At 36.7% G+C, this 23,205-nt stretch overlaps 2 protein-coding genes and 1 long non-coding RNA gene across 6 annotated transcripts in view; 2 read left to right on the top strand and 1 right to left on the bottom strand.

Annotated features, from left to right (window-relative positions):
• The window catches only part of PRKAA2 (protein kinase AMP-activated catalytic subunit alpha 2), a 64,711-nt gene extending 53,752 nt beyond the window's left edge, over positions 1–10,959 (top strand). For 2 of the 3 annotated variants that reach the window (XM_027108395.1, XM_027108396.1), the window contains 2 exons: positions 1,710–1,836; positions 3,105–10,959. In XM_027108395.1, coding sequence (XP_026964196.1) covers positions 1,710–1,836; positions 3,105–3,343 — 366 coding nt within the window. In that variant the 3' untranslated portion in view covers positions 3,344–10,959. Of the gene's footprint in view, positions 1–1,709; positions 1,837–2,386 lie in introns of all 3 variants that reach the window. The other variant, XM_027108397.1, reaches the window with a different exon arrangement.
• Positions 10,960–13,621: 2,662 nt separating this feature from the next.
• FYB2 (FYN binding protein 2) overlaps positions 13,622–23,205 on the bottom strand; it is a 133,646-nt gene continuing 124,062 nt past the window's right edge. For both annotated transcript variants that reach the window (XM_027108393.1, XM_027108394.1), the window contains 5 exons: positions 20,625–20,711; positions 18,824–18,905; positions 15,651–15,807; positions 15,512–15,545; positions 13,622–14,965 (listed from right to left, as the gene is read on the bottom strand). In XM_027108393.1, coding sequence (XP_026964194.1) covers positions 14,953–14,965; positions 15,512–15,545; positions 15,651–15,807; positions 18,824–18,905; positions 20,625–20,711 — 373 coding nt within the window. In that variant the 3' untranslated portion in view covers positions 13,622–14,952. The remainder of the gene's footprint in view (positions 14,966–15,511; positions 15,546–15,650; positions 15,808–18,823; positions 18,906–20,624; positions 20,712–23,205) is intronic.
• LOC113621522 (uncharacterized) overlaps positions 20,103–23,205 on the top strand; it is a 32,039-nt gene continuing 28,936 nt past the window's right edge. The window contains exon 1 of the long non-coding RNA XR_003433206.1: positions 20,103–20,925. This is a non-coding gene — a long non-coding RNA (uncharacterized LOC113621522). The remainder of the gene's footprint in view (positions 20,926–23,205) is intronic.

Here is a 23,205-nt window from a genome sequence, read left to right as displayed (position 1 = left end):
TTGTAGTATATGAAGATCATTTGTAGAAGCCATTTTTTGTGTAGTAAGCTGCTCTGAGCTGCTGAGTTGAGTACTAAGGTCAATAAAAAAAGTTGGTTTTGATTTAGATATGAATTTAGTGGTGTTGATGCTTCTGGCTGATAAATCCCATTCTTTCCAATACGTACCATGTGCATTCAAAACAAAACAAGACAAATCTCTGTAAGGATGAAGAACTGTCAGTGTTGGAGACCTATGTATTTTTTTAATTATAGAATAGCATTCTTGGCTGAGAAACAAAGTTTTAATCAACTTGAAATCTCTTGAGAAATTAATCTCTTGAATTCAAGAGAATTGAATCTCTTGAATCTCTTGAGAAATCTCTTGAAAACCTGTTTTAGCATGCATCGTAACAATAAAACGTCATGTGTCTTCAAAGACACTGTGTTTTTACTTTTCTCTCTCCTTCTTAAGGGAGGGTTTTTTTCTTTCTGCCAGTAGCTGTAACAGCAAGCGGTTGACACAAATTATACCATCAGGACATATTTATTCAGTAAACAAATACGTTTCTGTAAGTTGAGAAAATTCTGTCTTATTTGGCTTGTTCTTTTAGTCCTTAGTTGCAGTTTATTTTTCTTATTCTCAGCCCACATTTTACTTTTTTATTAGTACTCAAATTCATTTCAGTTCTATTTGAGTATATGTGGGGGAAAAATCAGTTTTTTATTTTCAGGCATCTTTTACTCTTGTTCCTTTCTCGAGGACTGTGAATGTACTTTTAACGGAAGAAAAAAATTTTCAAACATATCATGTGAATATTCATTTGACATGTTTTTATTTCATTATTTGTACCTGGAATGAATAAACAAAATAATATTTCCTTAAAACCATTAAAAAAAAACAGATCTCCCTTTTCTGAAGCAGTTTTATTTAGTTTAAAAGGAGATGTTAATGTCTTTAAAATTCTTACTGAGGGGCTTCCCTGGTGGCGCAGTGGTTGAGAGTCCGCCTGCCAATGCAGGGGACACGGGTTCATACCCCGGTCTGGGAAGACCCCACATGCCGCGGAGCGGCTGGACCCGTGAGCCATGGCCGCTGAGCCTGCGCGTCCGGAGCCTGTGCTCCGCAACGGGAGAGGCCACAACAGTGAGAGGCCCGCGTAAAAGAAAACAAAAGCAAAAGCAAAAAATTCTTACTGAGAAATTTTTGGAACTAATTTGATAAGATGTTTTGAAAACCAGAATCTTCTTTATCTGAGTTGCGGTTTTATTATCTTCAAAAGGCAAACAGTATCTTCTTTACGAGATTACTACGATACTTAAATTTCGTGGCAGTACCTGTTAACAGTTCCTGATTCAAACCATTGACATGTTATTTGTCCTTTTTCTGTCTATTCTATACTCATAGGTAAAGGTATCCAAGTTGATACCTTTGGGCAACCAAAATATTACTGATGGTTTAGAGTGGAGGCATATCTGGAAAGAAGGCCGGACTCTCTAGAGTCTCTGAGTTCCCTTTGAATTTTAACTGTTGTACACAGTACTGTTAGTGGGATTAAATAAATACTAAACTACTATGTAATGTTAAAAAAAAAAGATCATTCAGGAATTCCCTCTCTACCCCACCTCTATCAGTTATTTGTTTTGATATTATTCTTTGCAATAAGAATAAGGGAGATATTTTGCAGTTTGTTATTTCGAATGTTTTTCCTTAAAGATTTTTCATTTTAGGTAGTGAATGCATACCATCTACGTGTAAGAAGAAGAAATCCAGTGACTGGCAATTATGTGAAAATGAGCTTACAGCTGTACCTAGTTGACAATAGAAGCTATCTTTTGGACTTTAAAAGCATTGATGGTAAGGAAGCCATGCAGGCATGAGCTCTGAGAAGATAAAACTTGGCACTAGTTGACAAGATATTAAACCATCTCAAAGACATGGTGGGTAGGTCTTCTATACTGGTTTTTAAGTAATCTAGTCTTAACTAAAAATGTAAGTGAAACAAAGAGGATTGAAGACGTGGAAAATCTCTAATCTAGCACTTCTCCAAAAGAAGTGCTTCCTTGGCATAAAAAAAGTCATTTGTAGTGTTGCCTGTGGAGAAAAGTAAGGAACAACAGGAAAGCAATTTTTTACCTAAAATTAGTTGATGTTGTTAGATTCTTTGTCACACTTCTCCATTCATCTTTTATCAGTAAACATTACAATATCTAAACTTCATTCTTCATCGGCTTCTTTCATCTTGGGTGGCCAAGGAATCCAGATAGGCCTTTCCTGAGATTTGGGCTGGATTTTGGTGCCCATGGCCATCCAGGAGGCAGAGGAGTCAACGGAGGTGGTCATGTCCAAGGACCTCGTGTGTGCCAAGAGTCAAACCTGGCTGAGCAAATGTGCTTATTCCACGCAGGGGCCCAAGTGGGATACAAGCAGAATAAACCAAGAGTCCACCGCTGGATGGAACCAGAGGAAAACGGAGTGCATAGTTAGGGAAGTTGTTTTCAACAGCATTTAAACTTCATTCTTAAACTGCCATCAGCTATAGCTGTGTTTATATGGTCCCCAGACCACCTTCATCAAAATTACCCAGAGTTCTTATTAAAAAGAGGATTCTTAGGAACTCTCCCAGACCTAGCAAATCAGAATCTCTGGAGATGGGTCCTGGGAAACTGGGAATCTGCCTTTTAAACAAGATTTCCCTTGCCCCTTCCCCTAGGCGGTTGCAATGTACGCTGAAGGATCAGTGCAATGGTAACTTTTGTTTTTATCTTAATGATTTTTTTCTATTGATACAACGCAAGAAAATAATCCTCCAAAGGTGTGCTTTCTTCAACTGAAAGGGATATCAGTTTGATTTCAAGGTTACTGTCGAATACCATGTTGAGAAGGATTTAGGAGTCCCATTTTGGCCGTACGGGAGTGTTGAGATTGGTGAGTGATGTCTGTTACGATTGTGGGAGGGAAGAGCTTTTGCCACCCCTGCTCCCAAAACACTGAAACATGACATCTGCTGTCAGGTTGCCCTTGCTCAGGTGTGTTTACTTAATATTCTGAATAAGGTATCTTCATAGGAAGGGCTCGGGCAAATATACCTTTCATATAAATTGCTCTTCTTTGGTCCATTTCAGATGAGGTGGTGGAGCAGAGGTCTGGCTCCTCAACGCCCCAGCGGTCCTGCTCTGCTGCTGGCTTACACAGACCGCGATCCAGTTTGGATTCTGTAACTGCGGAGAGCCATTTGCTCTCTGGCTCCCTCTCGGGCTCCCTGATCGGAAGCACGTCGTCTTCAGTTCTGCCTCGCCTGGGCAGTCACACCATGGATTTTTTTGAAATGTGTGCCAGTCTGATCACTACTTTAGCCCGTTGATGATCTTTCCTTAGTTTCTATCTTTCTGTTTTTGCACTGTGAAAATCAGATATATTCTTTAAATTATTGTTTTACTTATGGATATCACATACTCTGCAGTACTGGTTGAGAGCTGTGACTATCTCCAGGGGACGCTCAACGCCACTGAAATGACTGAGAACGTAAAAGTCTGACATTTCATTTACTGTAGATATCTGTAATTCTGTTCTGCCTATGATAAATTTACATAGGTAGTATCTTTAATACGTGAACATTGATGAAGATTATTGTTAATCTAAAATTGTGGATTCACTACAGATGATTAATACACCTTTACTGGTAAACCATCTCGGTCAAAGGGTGGTTTGGCAACATCTTCTTGCTTTACTGTTTAGTGTAGATAAATCCAGTTTGCTTCCTAAATTTCAGCAGGCTTTAAGCTGTGTTTATGCACAAGAAGATTAAAAAAATAGCCCAAACATTAGTAAGATAGTAATTAAATGTTGAAATCTTAAGAGCCAGCCCCCCAAATTTCAGAAACCAAGTTCTGCTAGCAGTTTTTGCAAATATTGCCCAGTGTTCAACAGAAGGGCTGTGGTCCTGAAACAGGTAACGGTCATTTCCAGGTTCCTTAAAAACAGCTATAACCAACTAGAGGTTTTATCTTGAGATTTTCCCGAATGACATATTTAAGAGCCTTCAAGGTTCTACTCAGTACTGGAACATACGGAATTACAACCACCTTTGTCTTTTTCATAAACTTATATCATTTTACAACATGCCTTCAAAATCTACGCTTCTCAGATTCTTTTTCACTCTATTTATTTTTGTACCTCACCAAGCATGATAAAATAGTCAAATGAAACAAAGCGAAATGTCAGCCGTCTCTTAAAGAGGACTCTCACCTTTGATCTCTTACTGTGTGTGGTGGTGTGGAGCTGTGTGTATGTGTGTGTCCTGTTGCATCCCATAATGCTAATTATTCATCAGAAGTTTGTTACTGTATTCACCCCCCTCCCTCACCTTCCCTAGTCACCTTTGTCTTTGTTTATGGTTTGATCCTTAGTGGCTGATTGACTCAGCTTTGAAATCTTTTCTGGTTCTCTTTCTTTCTTCTATATCTTGGTTGCTAGCCATCCAGTTTGAAACACTGTTCTGGCCCTAAGGGCTTTTGTGTACTTCCAAAGTGTGGTAGGCTGTGACTTTCACTTTTGAACCTGGTAGGGCAGGGAAGCCTTAAACATTCAAAAAAGTCTCTCTTGAATAAATATATGTGTTGTTTACATATATACATATATGTATTCGCACCAGTGCTTTTAAATGAAAAACCAAACTTTTTTTTTTTTTTTGGCTATGTGCAGGTTTTTTTAAGGCTTTTAAAAAAACAAAAAACCTATATACAGCAGGGTAGATAATAGCCCATTGATTATATTTTGTTTTAGTAAAAATATTTAATTTTAAAATTATGTATAATTTATCGAATTTGTATTTATTCATTTGTCTTGTCTAATATGTTATAATTAACAATCTCATTCACCTGACTTACCCTATAAAAGATTAAGCTCTTGAAAACGAAAAGTGACATTGCCTTGACAGGTTTCTCTTTGCCAAAAATAATGTGTTTTCTACCAAGAAGCAAATGAGAATGTTAGACCAGATTTCTCTTGTGTTTATGAAAGACAAGTATGTCTGTCTTTACAGAGCTTTGAGTCAGGAGTTTGCGGTGCGTCACATCATATTGTTTTGCAGAACTTTTTAAAAATGGTGTTATATAACTTTTAAGCCTGACTTCTTAATATCAAAATACAAGGAATCCTTATTAGCCAATTTGGGAAAGAGGGTGGGGTTGCAGGCAGTTAAGATGTGTTGTTTAAACCTTTGAAAGATTGCCACCTAGTGGCTTCGAAGGATACTTTTTTGTGAATATTTTTATAGGGAAAAGCAGTCCTGCTGCATATAGGTATGGCATAATTTTGGCCTCAACAAATGTGTAAATACTTCTTTAGGGAAAAACAGGGCCACCTCATAATACTTGCCTATGAATGGGGTGACCTTCAAAATAAGGAATTAATCTGATTCCTTATTCCCAAGGACAAAATCCCTAACAATTTTGAAGTCAGAGAAACGGTAGGAAGGAATCCAGTGGCATTTTAGCTTCTTTAGTCTAATGAATCAAATGTTAGAAACTGATATCAAAATTGCTTTAAATGGATGACTGTCATGTTTTTTAAGAGTTATTTACTATTTTCTCATTCTTGCCAGTATTTATGAATATCTACATTTTGATAGCCATCTGTTGAATTTTAGGAGAACCAAGGGTCACAGTTTGGGTTCTTGTGTCCTTAAGGTTTTAGAGCACAGCTCTTCTGTGAATGTAGATGGCGTAGTACTTTGTTTGTAGAGAGAAGATTACAGGAGGCTCAGCCCAGCATAACAGGGCTAGAACATTTTCATAGGAGGCTCTTTGTTGCTAATGAGCAGGGAGAGGGAAAGAAATCAGTTGCTAAATTCCCACATTTCAGTCTTGTAAACTGGGTAATTGTGGATATGGTATGTGGTAGACAGACCTGGGGTAGGAACAGTTTCTTCATGTTAAGATTCTGGAGGAGAGCTTCTATTATTAGGCTACAGATAAAGTCTTAGCTATATCATGGAAATGGAGTCCACACTGGTTCTAGAACAGCATTTCCCAAACTGCATTCTGTCAGATGCTCTGTAGAAAAGGGGTTTCATTGAGCAAAGCTTGGAAAATGATGCGTGTTACTCTCCTGCTTGAAGATGACAAAGGATGCGGGCATAAAGCCTTTGACCAGTCCTTCTGTGAAAAAAAGAAAACCGTTTAACTTTGTTTAATCCTGCTTTGCCCAGATTAATGTAAACATGGTTTTAAACTTACCATCCCGTGGGAAAAAATATATTTGAAAAATACTATTTTAAGAAAATTATTGTACCAGGTTGCCATAATGGGTAGATAAGAATAAGATTTCCTTTTCCCTTATCAGTTATTGGAGAGAATCTGGTTCAAAATCAGAATAATTCCATTTTAGCCTGTAGACATATTCATCTTGAGCGAATGCTGGATTAGTAGAATTTTATATGTCTACAACTTGTTTCATAGCACCTTGATTTTCTTAATCAGGTTGTGGTATTTTGTGGAGAGCAAAATTTATTCTTTTTTGTGTTGAATGGAGAACTGAAAAACCTTAAACAAGATTACTTCTAAAAATTGTCTAAGAGACTAGTAACTAATGCTTATGGCTCTATGGGTAATGAGTCAATAACATTGATTCTTACTTTCAGAAAGTATAGTCAGTGAACATTTTCTAAATACTTTTATATATAGAATACCATATTTAGATCTAATTCCTGTTATTCTTTAATGAAGGAACAAACAACATCCCAAATTAGATATGTTGGGAGGGAGGGAGGCAAACTATTATAAGTTGGGCTTTTGTTTTCATCAACAAATTTTTGAGACACTTTTGTAACCGCTAGTGTTTGCATTCCTTGATACTTGCCAGCTATAAAGAGAATCCAAGAGCCTAAATTATTCAGAAATAACAGTATTCCATGTCAGGGAATTGGCTATATGTAGTACAGACAGTTCTCCCCTTTCTGCAAATAGGTTTCCTGGGACAGTTACAGAATCCTGGGCTTGCTTTCTCTTATTCCCTAGCCAGTTTGTACTCAGGGAATACAGATTGATTTTTTATTAGATGAGACATAATTGAGAAGATAATCATAGACAACTGTTACAGATTTTTTTGACTATTTGGATTTATCTGTAAATGTACAGTATATTGAGTTAATATAAGCAATGCACCTTCCATTTATAAAATATAAGATCTTGGAATGTGCCTACCATAGACACTGCATGTTTGTCTATTCACTGGTTAGTAATTTAAATCCTGTTAATGGCTGTGAAATCTCAGTATCTAAATGCTAGACGTGTTCACAGTTTCGTCTGTTTTTATTTCTTTTTAAAGACCTCCACGTTTTCAATTTGGCACTCCTTTACCTGATCATTCTGTCACTCTGTGACTTTGAAAATAGGGAATGTACTTTATTTTAATAATAGTTCTCAGAAACTCTAAAATTCTGGATGAGGGATCTGTGCAATCTGTCTGTAAGTCACATCCTGTGTTGGGCCTCATTTTTGTAACCTCTAAAGTGGGAGGGATAGATTAAAAGACTTCCGAGTTACCTTTCAGCTTTAAAGTTCGGTCTTCTCTGCCTTTTCATATGATGTGTATTAGTGCTCACTTTTTACACGTTTAGAGATTTTATACTAGTGCGAATGGTCTGTATTTGTTTGGCGAGGTGTTTTGAAGGTATATACTAAAATATTTTTCTAAATACAGCTGCCTCCCTGGAATACAAATGGTAAAAATCATCCAGAAAACCAAACATGTTCAAATGTCATGTGTACTTGCCATAAAGCGAAAGATTACTAATTTGGAGTGATGGAAGTGTTCCATACATTTTAATAGTGAGTTTTAGATCCAGAGACCCTCCATATCGTCTATTAACTTATTTAATACGTTACAGTAACCTTGTGAGTTAACGATTTTCCAGATGAGAAAGCAGGACCAGAAAGCTCTTCACAAGGCTTTAATGCCATACAAGTGTTCAGTGATGATCACTGCTCTTTATATGCCCCCTTCCTCTGGGGGAAAACAGTCTGAATCACTGAAATATTTGCATAGTTGAGTAATAAAAATAAAGATGTATTGCTTTCAAGTCTTAGAGTGACATGAAGTAGTCTTAACTGAATATTTTTTAGTTTAATTATTTGAACCAGTTGATTGTACTAACTAGATGTAATTATCGTAAGTATTTATGATTAGCATATTGATTTTTGTTAAGTACTTCTAAGTTATTGAGGGTGCTTAAAAAATACTGAAGAAACTTTTTAGGGCATGATTCTTCCTTTAACTTTATTTATATGATTCTCATAGCAAAGATTTTTTTAGAAAGTAAAACTAGCCCCAACTCCTATCTTAAATTATCATAGTTTTTGACTATTAATCTAAATTAGGCTTATCTAAATTTCATATACAGATTGATAATTTTTCATTTTATATGCATATTAGATGATAAGATGCTATTTTCATAGAGTATATTTCTATTCACAAACTACCTAATTATTATTGGCTTGATATGGAGTCTTTTAAACCTTATAAAAATTTGAAATGTAATTTATGTTTGAGCTTTTAAAAGTGTATCTTATTTAAGCAAGTTGCTGGCATCCTTGCCAGCCTTTCCCTATATAATTATAATGCATTTGATGCCACTGGACAGTAATAACATAAAGAACAGGACCCACAGTCTAGACTATGTTGAGTTTTAATTAAACTTTTTCAGTCATTACCTGATAAGAATCAGGCTGGGTCTAGAAGTTAGACTGCGGGGCTGTATTAATTTCATGAGCCAATGTTAATGTTTACTGCCAGCCTGCATAGCAACGCCCGTTTGCAGCCGTGATTGTGTATGTGACTTTTGGTAACTACCGTTTATAGGTCAAGCAGCTCAGATGTTATGGAAGTAGCTCATGGTGATTTGGACAAGCAGGGTAAGTAAATTTAAGTTACATTTGAAAAAGTGCAATTAAGGAAATCCGAGAGCAGAATGCTCTTTCCAGGAAAAAAGTGAAGTGCTTATAGAATATCCTAGCGTGACAGCTCTTTTGAACATACAGAGAATGTTGACAAGGTTCATACAGTGGGAATTTTTTAATTCGCGGTTTGCTACTTTGTGTCGATTTAAAACTTCAAGGATGGGAGGGAGGCTCAAGAGGGAGGGGATGTGGGGACATGTGTGTGCATATGGCTGATTCGCTTTGTTGGGCAACAGAAACTAACACAGTATTGTGAAACAATTATACTCCAATAAAGATGTATTAAAAAAAAAGACTGAAGAAAAAATTTTCAAGGAAGGAATAGGAACATTCTAGCCAAGGAGAACTGCCTATTTAATTTTTGCTGCTAATTTAAGCATGCATTTTTCACAGCTAAAAGTCCTTTTTAAGTTTTGTTACAAAGAAAGTCCATTTTTCTAGACAGATAACATTTTCCTAAGATGGAAAAAACAGATCCACTAAAAAAACAAAAACACCTTAATTAATTGTGCCTTTTCTCTTGAGTTGTAGAACTAATAATCAGTCAAAAACTTGTTTAAACTGTGTTTTTTCCCTAAGTCCTCTCATTTTTCCTTAAATCTGTCCTCCACAGTCACATTGTTTGCTTTTGCCTGTTTGTTTTCAGGTTCCTTTGGCCAGACCTCACTATCATTGTCAGAAATTGTTCACTAAATGTGTTTTTCTGTTTGTTTTATGTTGCTTCACTTTTTAAGTCACCTTGGTAAAAGTATGGCTGCCTTTTCATGTTTTTAAAATGAATGCAATGAATAGCAATCTTTATATTTCAACCCTTTAAAAAGTTTGTAAAGGAAAGAAATAATGCGCAGCAAAGAACAAAATCTAATTTTGAATCTGATTCTCAGTTTGGCTGCTTGACAGCAGCAAGTCATTTAACCTCATTTAGTTTTTTTAATCCACAAAATGTGGATAATAACCTACCTCACAGATGTGTGTGAGAAACTGAAGGCCCTTGCTTAAAATACAGGGTTTATCATCATATTTAATGTAAATCCCTTCCTTTTCTTTAATAGATATCTTTGATACTGATAGGGTGAGTATCTTGATTTTAGGTAAGTCTTATGTGGTAAGAATATAGTGGTAAAAATGTTTAAGACCACAGTTTCACAAATTATGGTATTCTTATTTTAAGGGACTTTAAAAATTTCTTGAAAGTATCGAACATCCAAATACCAAATTTGTCTTTTGTTGCAGCAGATATTCAGAACTTCTTAAACTGTTGGCTGAAGATGCCTTAATGTACCAAAATACAGCTTTCTCTCCAGACTATTCACAAATATCTATGGTTGTATGATGTTTTGAGTGTTTAATGTAAAATTGTTAGAGAACTGTGAACTCTAAGCATAGTAATCTTAATGTTGTTTTAGGAAGAATGTGTTCTGTATCATGTATGCTTAAATATCATACAGTGACTTTTTGAGTGCAACAAACAAAACTGAAAGTTGACAGCCATTAGGTTGTGTCCATGACAATCATAAGAAAATGTAAGATTGGATATTAATTGTTCAGAAAATTTTCAAGAACACTTTGCATTCATTCTTTCTTAGCCCATCTTTGGAAAAAAAATCCCATAGGCTGATGCACTTACCATCCGAAGCACTTGATTACATATCATCTATTAAAGTAATTTTTTTAACTGTTGAAATTGGGATCATTTTCTATAATTCATTTCAGGAGGGGGAAAAAAAGACCAGACTCTTAGTGTTTTTGTGTTTTAATAACCATAGATTCAAAGTTCAGTTTTGTTTGTTATGTATTTTTTGTGAGTGTTAAATGATCAGTGGGAAGAATGTCTTCCAGCAACTGTGTGGTAAAGATGTCTTCTTGAATTACACAGCATTTCATAGCTATAGGTTCTCCCTAGTTAATACTTGCACTGTACAAACTCATAGGTAACAAACACAAAAGAGAAAAGCAGCCTATCTGATTACTTATAAGCTTTTTTCACAAAATCAAATTAAAGTCTCTGGTTAATTTGAAAGCCGTTTTGTTTCTGTTCAGTCGTTAAGCTAATATTCTGCAACTCAATTAATAGTTACAGACAAAGCCATTGTAGAACTTTGCTTCCTGTGATTCCTTGGAGATTCCATACCATCTCTGCCCACTTTTGTCTTCCTTGTTGTACACTGTAGTTTCTAACTTCAGCCATTGTATTAGTTTCCTATTGCTGCCATAAGAAGTTACTACACTTAGTGACTTAACACAAATTTATTGTCTTACAGTTCTGTAAGTAAGTCAGAAGTTCGGTGGGCTTAGCTGGTGTTTCTGCATCAAGTTACACAGGCTGAAAACCAAAGCATTGGTAGGGCATGGTTCTGGGGCAGAGTCTGTTTCAAAGCTCATTCGAGTTGGTGGTGAATTTAGTTCTGTGCTGCTGTGGGATTGCAGTCCCATTTCCTTTCTGGGTTTGGCTTGTAGCTTCTAGAGACCAGCATCATTCTCTGGTCCATGGCTCCCTTCACCTTCAAAGCCAGTGACAGGGGGCTTATGCTTCAAATGTCGCCTGCCTCTTCTTCACTACATCTCTGGCTGACTCTTCTGCCTTCCTCTTCTGATTGTAAGGGCCCATGCTATTAAATAGGGCTCACTTCCATAACCTTCCTATTTAAGGCCAGCTGGGTAGCAAACAATTTCATCTATAAAAAGGCCCTTTTTTCCAAGTCACATTAACATATTTACAGGTATTAAAACCAGGACACGGAGATCACGGAAGCCAAAATTCTGCTTACCATAGAAGACCTCAGGTTTACAACAAAATTTTACACTGAAGGCTGCTGAGAATAGAGAACAAGCAATGTAGCTGTGGTCCCATGTGCTTATGATGGTCACCTCCCATATTTATATATCTAAAAGCAACTTTTTGAAAAATATATGCTAGCTCTCATTAAAAACACATCAAAGTCAAGCTATATAAGAAAGATTTCAATTTGCTTTATCCAAACTTAGAAGAACAGATTTGTTTTTATTAGTGAATACTTTTTTTCCTTTATTTCCTAAATGGTATGGGTAATACATGCTTATCATCGTAGGAAATCTGAGTACAGGAAGTTTGAAGAAGCTGAAAAAAATCATCCAAACCCTGTTACCCAGAAACAACCACTTCTTAGGAATTTGTCATTATATATTGACTTTTTGCCCTTCCTCTTCTTCCCCTCAGAATCTATGTTTTAAAGGTTCTGAACATGTGCGGGAGAGGCCCTGCTCAAGAGAAAGCTATGTCGACTTGGAAGACCAAGTGTGTCAGAGGTACTCAGAAGGAGGAAGGGACAGCTTTGGTGGTGCATGTTAACAGGTTGCTGGTGGCCCGGCCTATAAATGAATGAGAGGCCCAGTGGAAGCCTCTGTTAGGGTCAAGTCCCTTTGTAAGCTGTCTTTTATCCACAGAGTGTTCTCATCGTTAATGATTTCTTTTTATGCAAAATTAAACAGTAAAATAGACAGTTTTTCCATTGAAATGTTCTGCTAGATGAGGGTTTCTAGGAGACAGATGACATTTGCTTGAGCCATTACTGAAACTTTAGTTATAATGTTTGCATTAAAGAACCTTGTAGATTAATAGTGTATGAAGTTTAGTTTCAGTGCCGTGATTTAAAGAATGGAAGAAATGTGGCTGATAGCGAAACAGAAACAACTACTTCGATGTGGATGGAATGTTCTTCCTAAAAATGTATTCCATATCAATAAATAGTAATTAGGTACTAGTTTATGTTAGACCAAATGGTTTATACTTCAAAAAACATAGAAAAGTGTTCAGTTTCAAAAGCCTGTTAAGTATATCTATGTAAAATTATTACATCCTAGCCATTCTTTCAAGTCTTAACCTTTGAATTTCAAAAACCTGTTTTTGTGTTCAGCATCTTCCAACTTCAGAAAAGTCCAGGTACTAAAAATAACAACACTTAGTATTTTGTATTAAGGATTTTAGGACACTTTTATTTATATTATTACATTACAGCCTGACAACAACCCTGAGAAGTAGACAAGGTGAGTGTTATCAGCCCTGCTTTACTGATGAGGAAATGGAGACGCAGAGCTGAGTCATGGAATTAGAATAAGAGGCCATGTGATGAGATGGAATGTGCATGGGACAAACCTATGTCAGGTAAAATGTAGTCCCCCTGCCACCTCAGGATTTAAGATACGTCATGTTTTGGTGCGGTGGCAAGTGTGCTATGTGGGTTTTGATCCTCGTTTGTACACGATTATTGCAGGAATGGTGTCTGCTCAACAGCCCAGTACTCCCTCTGGCTTTGCCCATGGGCCATACCTGTCCCGTGTCCTCCTCTTCTACTGTGCCCACAGTGTGGGAGAGGGCTGCTGTTTCCTGGTTGCCTGGCCTCTCACTGAGAAGTAAATTCAATCCGGGGGGGGGGGGGCGGTCCAAGTAGAAATATATTCTAAGTCTTTCTTTGGTGCCAGCCTTAATCTCATCTCCCAGAAAAGAAATCTCAGTGTCACTTCCTAATTCCTTTTCTCTCTCACTTCTACCTCTAATGGGGCTCCTGAAACTATATATTTCTGTTGCTGCTGTCTTAAGGTCTAGTGGTCTTAACGCCTCAAAATATTGCAAAATTAACTAGTCTCCTCTCGTTCTAATCTGTCATCCATAATCTTTCAGCCATATTGCCATGATTTTTTTTTCCTTTTTTCTCCGGACACCTGGCATTGTCTTCCTGCTTAAGACCTTTGAATGCTTCCTACTCTCTAAAGGAAAAAAAGTCCAAGTGAACTCTGTCACATTCTAGCCCTGACTTACCCCATTCTAGCACTTGGCCATTTCCTATCAGATACACTGTAGTCCTTTTACCTTGAATTTCTTCCTGGTCACCAGGCAGAGCATGCATTTTTCCATCTCTGTGTCTTGTCTAACAAATATATGTGTTTAAAGGCCAAGCTTCAGTGTCACCTGTATGTTGTGTGTTATAATTGTTATTTGTAATAATCTCTGTACCTGTCTTCCTCTCTAAACTTTATGAATACTTTTGATCCCTGTCTTCTAGAATAAGCTTGGCCTTTATTGACACGTGCCATTTGGAACAAGAAAAAGAAGATAAAAGAATATAGAAGCTTAAAAAATAGTCTCACAGTATAAAGGATGAAGCCACGTATCATACCCTTGAAGGGCAGAATCACCCTAACAGGCAGTGTACATCATCTGAAAAATAGAATGTTATTTACGGCTCAGATTATTTATGTTTCTTTACTTTCTGTAAGTAAAAATACCTATGAATTATTTTAATAGATAATTTGGGCATAAACAAAATAATATTCTGTTGTTTAAAATAAGTAAAATGGTTATTTTAAACTGATAACAGCATATATATTATTTAAATTTTATTAAATATATTTAGGCAATTCTCAAAATGTTGGGTGAATTTAGGAAAAAACTACTTTTCAGCATACTATTCCCAAAGAAACCAATTTTGGGCAGCATTTGTCTGATTTTAGTTTTGTGACAAAGTTGGTATATAAATGTCCTTCTGCTTTGAGATGATACCTTAAATTGGAATATTTAAAAGATGTTGGTTATACTATTTACTTTTCAGAATTAAATTACACCCAATTTAAACGCACAACATCGTCTAGAAATTATAAACACTCGTGTACTAACATTAGAAGCATTAGAAGCAAACTAACCATCTGCACAACTGGCTAGGTGCCATAAGGCGTGATTTCTGACTTTGGACATGGCTCATTAAACAAGTGCTGGAATGCCAACACACACTGTTTCACATTCTCTTGAGCCAGCAGTGAAATAGATACTGAAATAGACATTGAAAGATAACTGCTTAGGAGCAAAATCTGCATCTAAATGTGGAGGGTTTGTTTTTCTCCTCTAAATTCCTGATGAAAGTTTCCACAGATTCCACCATCTCATGCTGACACGTAAACTGATGTGAGGCAGGACTGAGACCTTAGAACGAGTTCTCACTTGTGCAGGCTGTACCATTTGATCTTGATCTTCCTAAGGTGACTAAACTTCATGCCTGAGAAAAAAGAAAAATAGACAAACATTTTGAAATACAGGTCCATGGAATAGTGAGTAGGAGATTTCAGGGGAATTTTTTATCCAGTTTAATTTTTTTTTTTTTTCGGTACACGGGCCTCTCACCATTGTGGCCTCTCCCGCCGCGAAGCACAGGCTCCGGACGCGCGGGCCCAGCGGCCATGGCTCACGGGCCCAGCCGCTCCGCGGCATGTGGGATCCTCCCAGACCGGGGTATGAACCCGCATCCCCTTCATCGGCAGGCAGACTCTCAACCACTGCGCCACCAGAGAAGCCCCCAGTTTAATATTTTTATGCTGCTTTAAAATGTTTATAAATATGCTCCGTAGAGAAGTTTGATAACCTCAGGAGCGGCAGACACAAAAATAGTCTCTTCCAAGTAATCCTTACAGAATAGGGCATTGCATATTGAAAAACTTTTCCTGAATTTAAATATATGAAATAGTCTTTCCTTGAGACTTATAGACATAATAATGTATTATGTATTTAGAATTTATTATTTAAAGTATAAAATCAAACCACTTACTTGAAATCTAGATGTTCAATTAGCACATATCCATCTATAGAAATAAAAATCACTATTACTAATCTGAAAGTTATAATGCTTGGAGGTTTTTTTAAAAAACAGTGATTGAAATCTTATGGGCAATAAGCCAGTAACTTACATTTGCCTTTAGAATTGCGACATATCACTAGATTTTCTTCAGTGATATCAATGACTTCCAGTTCTTCTCCAGGGGTTATTGGCAAGTCGAATATTCCATTTCTTGAATTATTGGAACATGCCACTGCTGTGTTCATGACAGTAATTTCTTTGTCATACTGAAAGGAGAAATTCCTAATCGGAATGTGCTTGCATAGTTTTCATTCTTTTTCATTGTAACAAAATTAATGGAAGACATACTATACTAACCTCAAAATAAACTCAAGATGCTAGATATTAATTAGTTAACTAATGACTAAGGGACAGAAAATAATAGCAAGATATTCAGGGAAAGAAAAGTTATTTAAGGAAATAATGGTACATTTATTATTATCACAATCTTTCTTACAGTTGTTTGTTACGATCATATTTTCAAAGTGTTTTCACACCCATTATCTAATTGTACTAGAATGAATTCTGGTGGGTGAGAAGGTGTTAACATTGGTATAAATTAAGTACCATGAATGGTACGTTCACTGTTGCAGTAATAAAGTCACCACCAAACCTGGGAAAGGACAAGTTAAAAAAGGAAAAAAAAAGAGGGAAAGAGAAAAACCTCTTTCTTTGTGTAGTACTTTAGAGTTTATAATTCTTTCTTACACACAGCATTTCTAGCTGTTCTTTCTACCCTTCCTCTCTGGTGGGCTCATATATTCTTATATACATACAGCTGTAGCACACACATTTTAAAGATGTGTGGGGCAATTCCCACTCTCGCTTGGTGGTTAAAGACGAGCATTTGTGGAAAAAACTGAGGAATTTGATTTCTGACCTCAGGGGAGTTTTTTTCTGTGTGGTAAACTAGCCAACGCATACATCAACAGGTACACCACCTTCTAATGTAACTGAAATCCATTGACTGGAAAATAATAGTTCCAGAATATGTAGCTTATATTTACAGATGTCCGCTTCACCAAATTAGGGTGGCCAAACATCTTCCTTTGCTTGGGATAGTCTCTACTTATAGTTAATGTCTCTATTTATAAATACTTACTGTGATTAAGTGTGCCTCCTTCCACTCTCAGAAGCGTCCTGAATTTGGATGATAAATTATGATTAACCTATACCAAATGGGATCTAATCCACACAATTTTTCTTTTGCCTAACAGAGTGATCTTACCCTTTCCAGGCCATTGTTCACTGTGAATGCACAGTGATTTCTTAAAATGTAAACCTGATTAGGTGGTCACCTTCTTTTTTTATAAAGTCCTAGAAACTCTTCATTCAGGGTAAGATCCACATTTCTTAGTTTGACATTCAGAGTCCTTTGCCTACCGTCATTCCCCGTCCCCCCGTTTCTGTCCCCTTTATTGAAGCCACATCAAGCTATGTGATAAGCCTGAATGTGCCGTGTACCTTACATATGTCCATGCCATTGCTCCTACTGTTTTCTCTGCCTGAAATACTCTTCTTTCTTAGGTACCTTTTGTGAAGACTTTCATGACTGCCATGTATAATTTACTATTTTAACTGCACTTTGTATATACCCCCATTGTGGATTCTGATTAACATGCTGTCTCATACATTGAAAATGGAAAACAGTTTTATCCATCCTTGTACCCTCAATGCCTGGTACAAATGGGGCACCCAATATTTTGTGATTTGAGCTGAATAAAAATTATTGAAACTGTATAGTTTTTCTAAAGATATATCAAGGAAACTCATCATAGGTGATTAGGAAGAATAGACTCACGTACATATGAGAATGGGGATTTCTGTCCCATATGAGAGTGTCACAGAGTGTCCCAGCTACAGTGGGGGGCACTAGATGGAACGTAGGGTCCTTTCAACAAGTAATTGTTACACACTTGTTTTTCAGCTAATCAAATAACGTCACAGTTTGCAGTAAATCATTTCATATCACAATTCCTAGATATAGTAACCCTAATCAGCTTTGGTCCAAGCAGAATTTCTTAATGATTATGAGGGATTTGTATATGTTCCTATGTTCAGTCCAAAAACGTTTTTGGATATTTACACAGTGTTAGGTACTCCTATTCTGCTCTGTGTATGGATATAAGGATAGATAATATACCCTTGTCCTCCAGGAGCTCATAGTTTAATTGGTGAACATGTAATTGCAATAATGCTAATGTTTTGTGATAAGCTAGAGGTTTGCTCAGGTATATAGGTATGTAGTTTCTTTAATCAGGAAGTGTGGGTTCCTAGAGAAGATGCCTCGATTTGGTCAGATGGAGAAAAGTAGCAAGGGTACACCAGACAGTTGGAACGGACCAGATAAATGCCTAGAGGAAGGAAATAGCAGGGCAAGGATAAAGGTGTACGTTCATTCAAGAAACAGAACTATGAACAATCTGTGGCCAAGGCACAAAGTGCAAGGTGAAGAATGGCAGGAAATAAAACCAGAAAGACAAGCAAAGGTCATGACATGAACGGCTTTATATCTCATGTTAAGAAAACCTAATCTTTATCTATTTGGCAATGGGGAACTTTTGAAAGATTTTAGGCAAAGTAGTAATTTGGACAGATTCCATGAGCAGGATGCATACTTTCTCTCAATCCAATGTCTGGTACATGGAAGGTGTTCAATGTATGTTTCTTAAAATTAATAAATTCTCACTGTGACAGTATATGAAATCAAAAGGGAGGAGTGTTTGAACCTTGCCATTATAGAAAAATGCTCCATGGACTCTAAATGAAAGAAGTTTTTAATCATTTAGTGTAACCATTTTTATGTTGGGAGCTGGAGGGAAAACTTGAACAAGACAAAAATCTCTTCTTCAGAAGGGACTCGAGACTTTAGTTCAGAATACACACAGACACACACACACAGACACACACACACAGTAATATCCCTGATCAGTGTTATAACGGATACTGTATAATAGATGTATGAAATGTGCTGAGGGAGTAACTTTGCCTGGTTGAGTTAGGGAAGTGTGGGTGACATTTGAACAGAACCTTAAAGAATGACTTAGCAGTTTTTCCAGGCAGAGGAAATAGCATGTACGAAGGCATGATAATATAGAAGTGTATCAGGAAAAAATTAACATATCAGATGTTTAATCAAAGATCATGTCAATCCCAGTGAGGCAGACGTGCAACACACTTATAGAATCTTTAAAAACAGAAATTCCTCTTATCGTTAATTTTTACTTTCAGAGGAGAACGTACCTTGAATCTTTCTCTAAAACATTTTTCTTCTCTTTCCATTCTGTTCTTTTCTAAGTTTTGCTTCTTGGTTTTGAAGAAATTCCTGGGAGATAAGCAGGCAGAAATATGCAGGTAGAGTGAAGTGTATTATAATAAAACTCTAAGCTTCCAAAGCCATAAACTCATTCTGTTTCAGGATAAATTCAGATATAATTTTATGTGTTTAATTTTATACCATCTTCCTGTTGCCTCTCCTTCCTCAAATCTATCTGCATACCTTCCTCCAGAGTCATCTTTCTAAAATTTAATTGATCATGTCACTCTCTTGCTTAAAACCTTTCAATCTGTCTCTACTGCCTATAAGATAAAGTCAGATTCCTTAGTGTGGTACACAGGGCATTTTATAATCTGGCCCCAACCTACCTTTCCAGCTGCCCTTTTCCATATACATTCAAAGTCTACATGGAACCTCTTGGAAGGTGGGCTGTCATTTCTATGCCTTTATACCAGGGATACCCTTCCCCAGACTTCTCTGAAAACTGGTCATCATCTTTGATTAATAAAGGGATAATAAAAGGGTTGCACTAATATAGAAAGTAATTCTTATTGGTAGAGTAAGTTATGGTAGAAACCATTTAAAAAGGAACAAAGAACACATAGAAAATTGATACATCAATTTACAGGAATAATAATAGACTCAATATTGCATTTTCAAATTTACTCAGTTGAGAAAAAAAGTAAACCATTATATCAGTTTGTTGTAAGAAATAAAAAAGCACGAGAAGATTGTTTCCTAAAAAGACTTAGGTATAGACATTAAAATACTAGAAAGCTTTTTTTGGGGTGGGGAAGGTAAACAATTTCACTGTTATTTCATCTCTTGGAATTCTGTTTCGTTATGCTACGCAAAAGTAGAAGTGTGAAGTTTAAGGTAGAAAGATGCTCTTCTTGTCTAAGGAATACATCTTTCCAACTTGGGAAAAATAAATTACATCCAGTCTAAACTTAAAGAAAACAAACTTAAGGGAAGGGCCATCCTATGCCATCCTCTGAGTTTAAATTTGGTATAGACTGATGTCTGATTTCTTTTGGGGTGCCCATGTAGGACTTTTCTAGACAGATTTCCCAGAGCAGAGAGACCATGCAGTGTTCCCAGCTCAATGACCGTTTAGACAAGGATTTCCCCAAGACACTTGTTAAACAAAGTGCCTCAGCTCCTGCCCCATATCCCAGCAACTGAGAAGACTGAAGCACAGAGCACTAAGTGACCATCAGAGATAGTAAAAAACATCACCACCCCACCAAGCCAACTGGGAATTTGAATCACATGAATAAAGGTGAGATCTTGAATCAATAAAACATTCTTTTTTATTTCTAACACTAATGTAGTGATAACTAGAATTATATTGTATTTTAGGGATATCAGTCTTACTATATGATACCTAGTTTCTCTTCTCAAAGCATCATTTAAGTACTAATTGGTGTATTATTTAAGTTCTGTCTTACTGGGGAGAAGTTCCTACTGCCCAAAGGAAGACTGGAAATTTTTCATCATTTGATAAGGAGTGACTAGAATTCTTCTCTTGCGCCCTGTCCACCAAAAGCAGGAATGATAAAGATAAATGTGTGGGACACTTTACATTTTCATATTCTTTTTCTCTTTTAATCCTCTCAGTTGTACTATAATGTAGGTGTTAATATTCTCATTCTGTAGATGAGGAACCTGAAAGTCAAATTTAATGACCTGCCCAAGGCCACACAGCTAGTAAGAGGTATAAATCGCAGCAGATAAGCTGTAATTTAAGTGTACTTTCGTGCTTACCTTTCTGATTCTTTAGCACCATTTTTCTCTTTTTTTCCCTTTGATATCAAAAACTTGGGCTTCCAAGTCTTTAGTTTATCTTCGTCACTGAGAAGAAAAATATTTGGAGCAAGTAAATTAAGATTGAACTAAAACCCTTACGGAACAATCAGTACTTTCTGGGAAACTGTGTTTTACCAAAAAATTAATTAAAAAGTCATCTAGAAGTATATTTTGATAATCTATGGCAAGGCCAGAGCGTCAATATTGTAGGCTTTGCAAGCCATGCCATCTCTATGGTAACAACTCTGCTATTGCGACTGTATTTACAATAACAAGTGGCCGGCCATATTTGGCCCCCAGGCCATGGCTTGCCAACGCCTGATCTGTGGCAATCCAAATTTGAAGCCAGAATCTGAAAAAGAATGGATATATGTATATGTATAACTGAATCACTTTGCTGTACACCTGAAACTAATACAACATTGTAAATCAACTATACTCCAATATAAAATAAAACTTAAATTAAAAAAAAAATTGAAGCCAGAAGCAAGAAATCAACCTGCTTATAATCACACTTCCTCTCCTTTCTGAGCCTCAGTTTCTTCACCTCTAAAACGTGAATGATAAAATGGACTTTAACTGTGGGACAAGACTAATCCAACTAGTATTTAGCATTAGCAGAAAAGGATGCAGAGAGGAGAGAGGGTATTATAGAAAGAACTAATATGTTTTGAGCCCCTATGTGTCAAGTCTTATGCTAGGCATTTTACATATGTTAACTAATGTGGTTTTTATAGGAAGTATTACAACAGTCCTTTAAAGTAGTCTTTCATAAAGTTTTACAAAGGGGGAAAGAGATGATCTAGGTAACTTACTATGGTCACAGAAATAGTGGCTTTGAACCCAGTGGCTTTGAATCCAAGTGTGTTTGACTCCAAAGTCTATGGTCTTTCATCATGCCTGCTGCTTTAAAACTTTACTTTGCTGGTATGACAAAGTAACCAATATGTTCATCATTGATGGGAGCAAAACTGGCCCCTCCTCTATCAACCGTCTGTATGTCTGTGGTGTCTGCACATCAGAACACAATTTTTCACTGGATAAATTATAACCACAAGAATATTACGTCAGAGGAACTTAAAATTTTTTCAGTGACATTGTGTCACAATTCCCTTCAGATTATGGTCACGAGGTCCAACAGAATATCAGGGACTCAGCATCTGACCAGCATTAAAGATAAGGCCTAGGAATATGGGTTTAACAGGTACAAACTACTATACATAAAATAGATAAGCAGCAAGGATTTACTGTATAGCGCAAGAAATTATATTCAATATTATAATAACATAATGGAATATAATCAGAAAAAAGAACTGGATCAGTGTGTTGTACACCTGAAACTAACACAATATTGTAAATCAACTGTACTTCAATAAAAAAGAAAGATGCAGCTTAGGGAAAGCTTTTAAGAAGACTTCCAGGACTCGTCTAGGGATCTCCGATCACTCTCTTTTCTCAATGTCTGTTGCCTTTGGAGTCTATAACAAGGAGCTCAGCAGTTACTTCTTTTCTAATTGTCTCATGTTCACTCATTTTATCTCTTCACTTTAGGTTCGCAAAAGATGGGATCCAGACACACACATTCCAGATATACCTACCACAAGCTCAGCACAGTGCTAGGCACAGAGCAAGTGTTTAATGAGAACTTGTGCGTGGACTTCTTAGGCAGGAGCTATAGCTGTGAGGGCAGGGAACAGGCAAAGCAAATGCCTGCCTAACAGTTTATTTTCTTTAATGATTATAAAACAACATATTATTTTCAGAAAAGTCATACTAATTTTTACCCATGCTAACCATGTGACCATTACAGTCAACTCTTTGTCAACTTATTTTAGCTTTTATAGGGATCTAGTTAGAGAGCTTAATTAATTTGGCAGGATGAGGATTGTTTTTTGGCCATATCACGGGTTAAGAAACTAAGATTCAGAGAAGTAACATGACAGCCATAGGGCCCACTGGGACCAGGTTGTGGAAGCTGTTACAGTGTCTTTTTCAAGATTCCCCTCTTCTTCCTTCCCTTGCTGACTCTCTAGGGGAAATTCTAATGAACAGAAGGAAATGAAAATCAGAGGTCCGGATTGTCTAGCAACAATGTAATCCAGAGTTGTTTAGGCATCTCTTCAACCTAATACGTACCAGGACATGACATGCAAACTAGCCAAGCTGACAAGAACTCAGATATCATCTTCCATCTCCCTTCCTATCCCCAGTTCTGCTATTTTCCATCAGTGTTCCATCTGCTACAAATGTCTTTAATAATTGATTTCTCTGAGGCCAAACTACAGAAGATTTACTCTATCCCATGAAAAAGAAATTGGTCAGATTTTGATAGGGTTAAGGGACTTGGTAAATATCATTTAATCTTAAAATATCTTCTTCATTTTTTTCACCACCCCAAAACACATTGTGATCATCTTTCATCTGAGCACCTTTAACAATATTCTAACAAATGTTCTACTTCCGACCTTCCCTTCAAAGCACTATGCAGAGAGTCTAGGTCTAGTTACTCTTCCTGAAGTGTGGCTCTGATTACATTGTC

This window comes from Aethalodelphis obliquidens, unplaced genomic scaffold, assembly GCF_003676395.1.
Source record: "Aethalodelphis obliquidens isolate GAN/ISIS:26980383/991018 unplaced genomic scaffold, ASM367639v1 scaffold9, whole genome shotgun sequence".
NCBI lineage: Eukaryota > Metazoa > Chordata > Mammalia > Artiodactyla > Delphinidae > Aethalodelphis > Aethalodelphis obliquidens.
The sequence above is the reverse complement of the archived record's forward strand: the minus strand, read 5'-3'. Positions and strand labels throughout refer to the sequence as shown.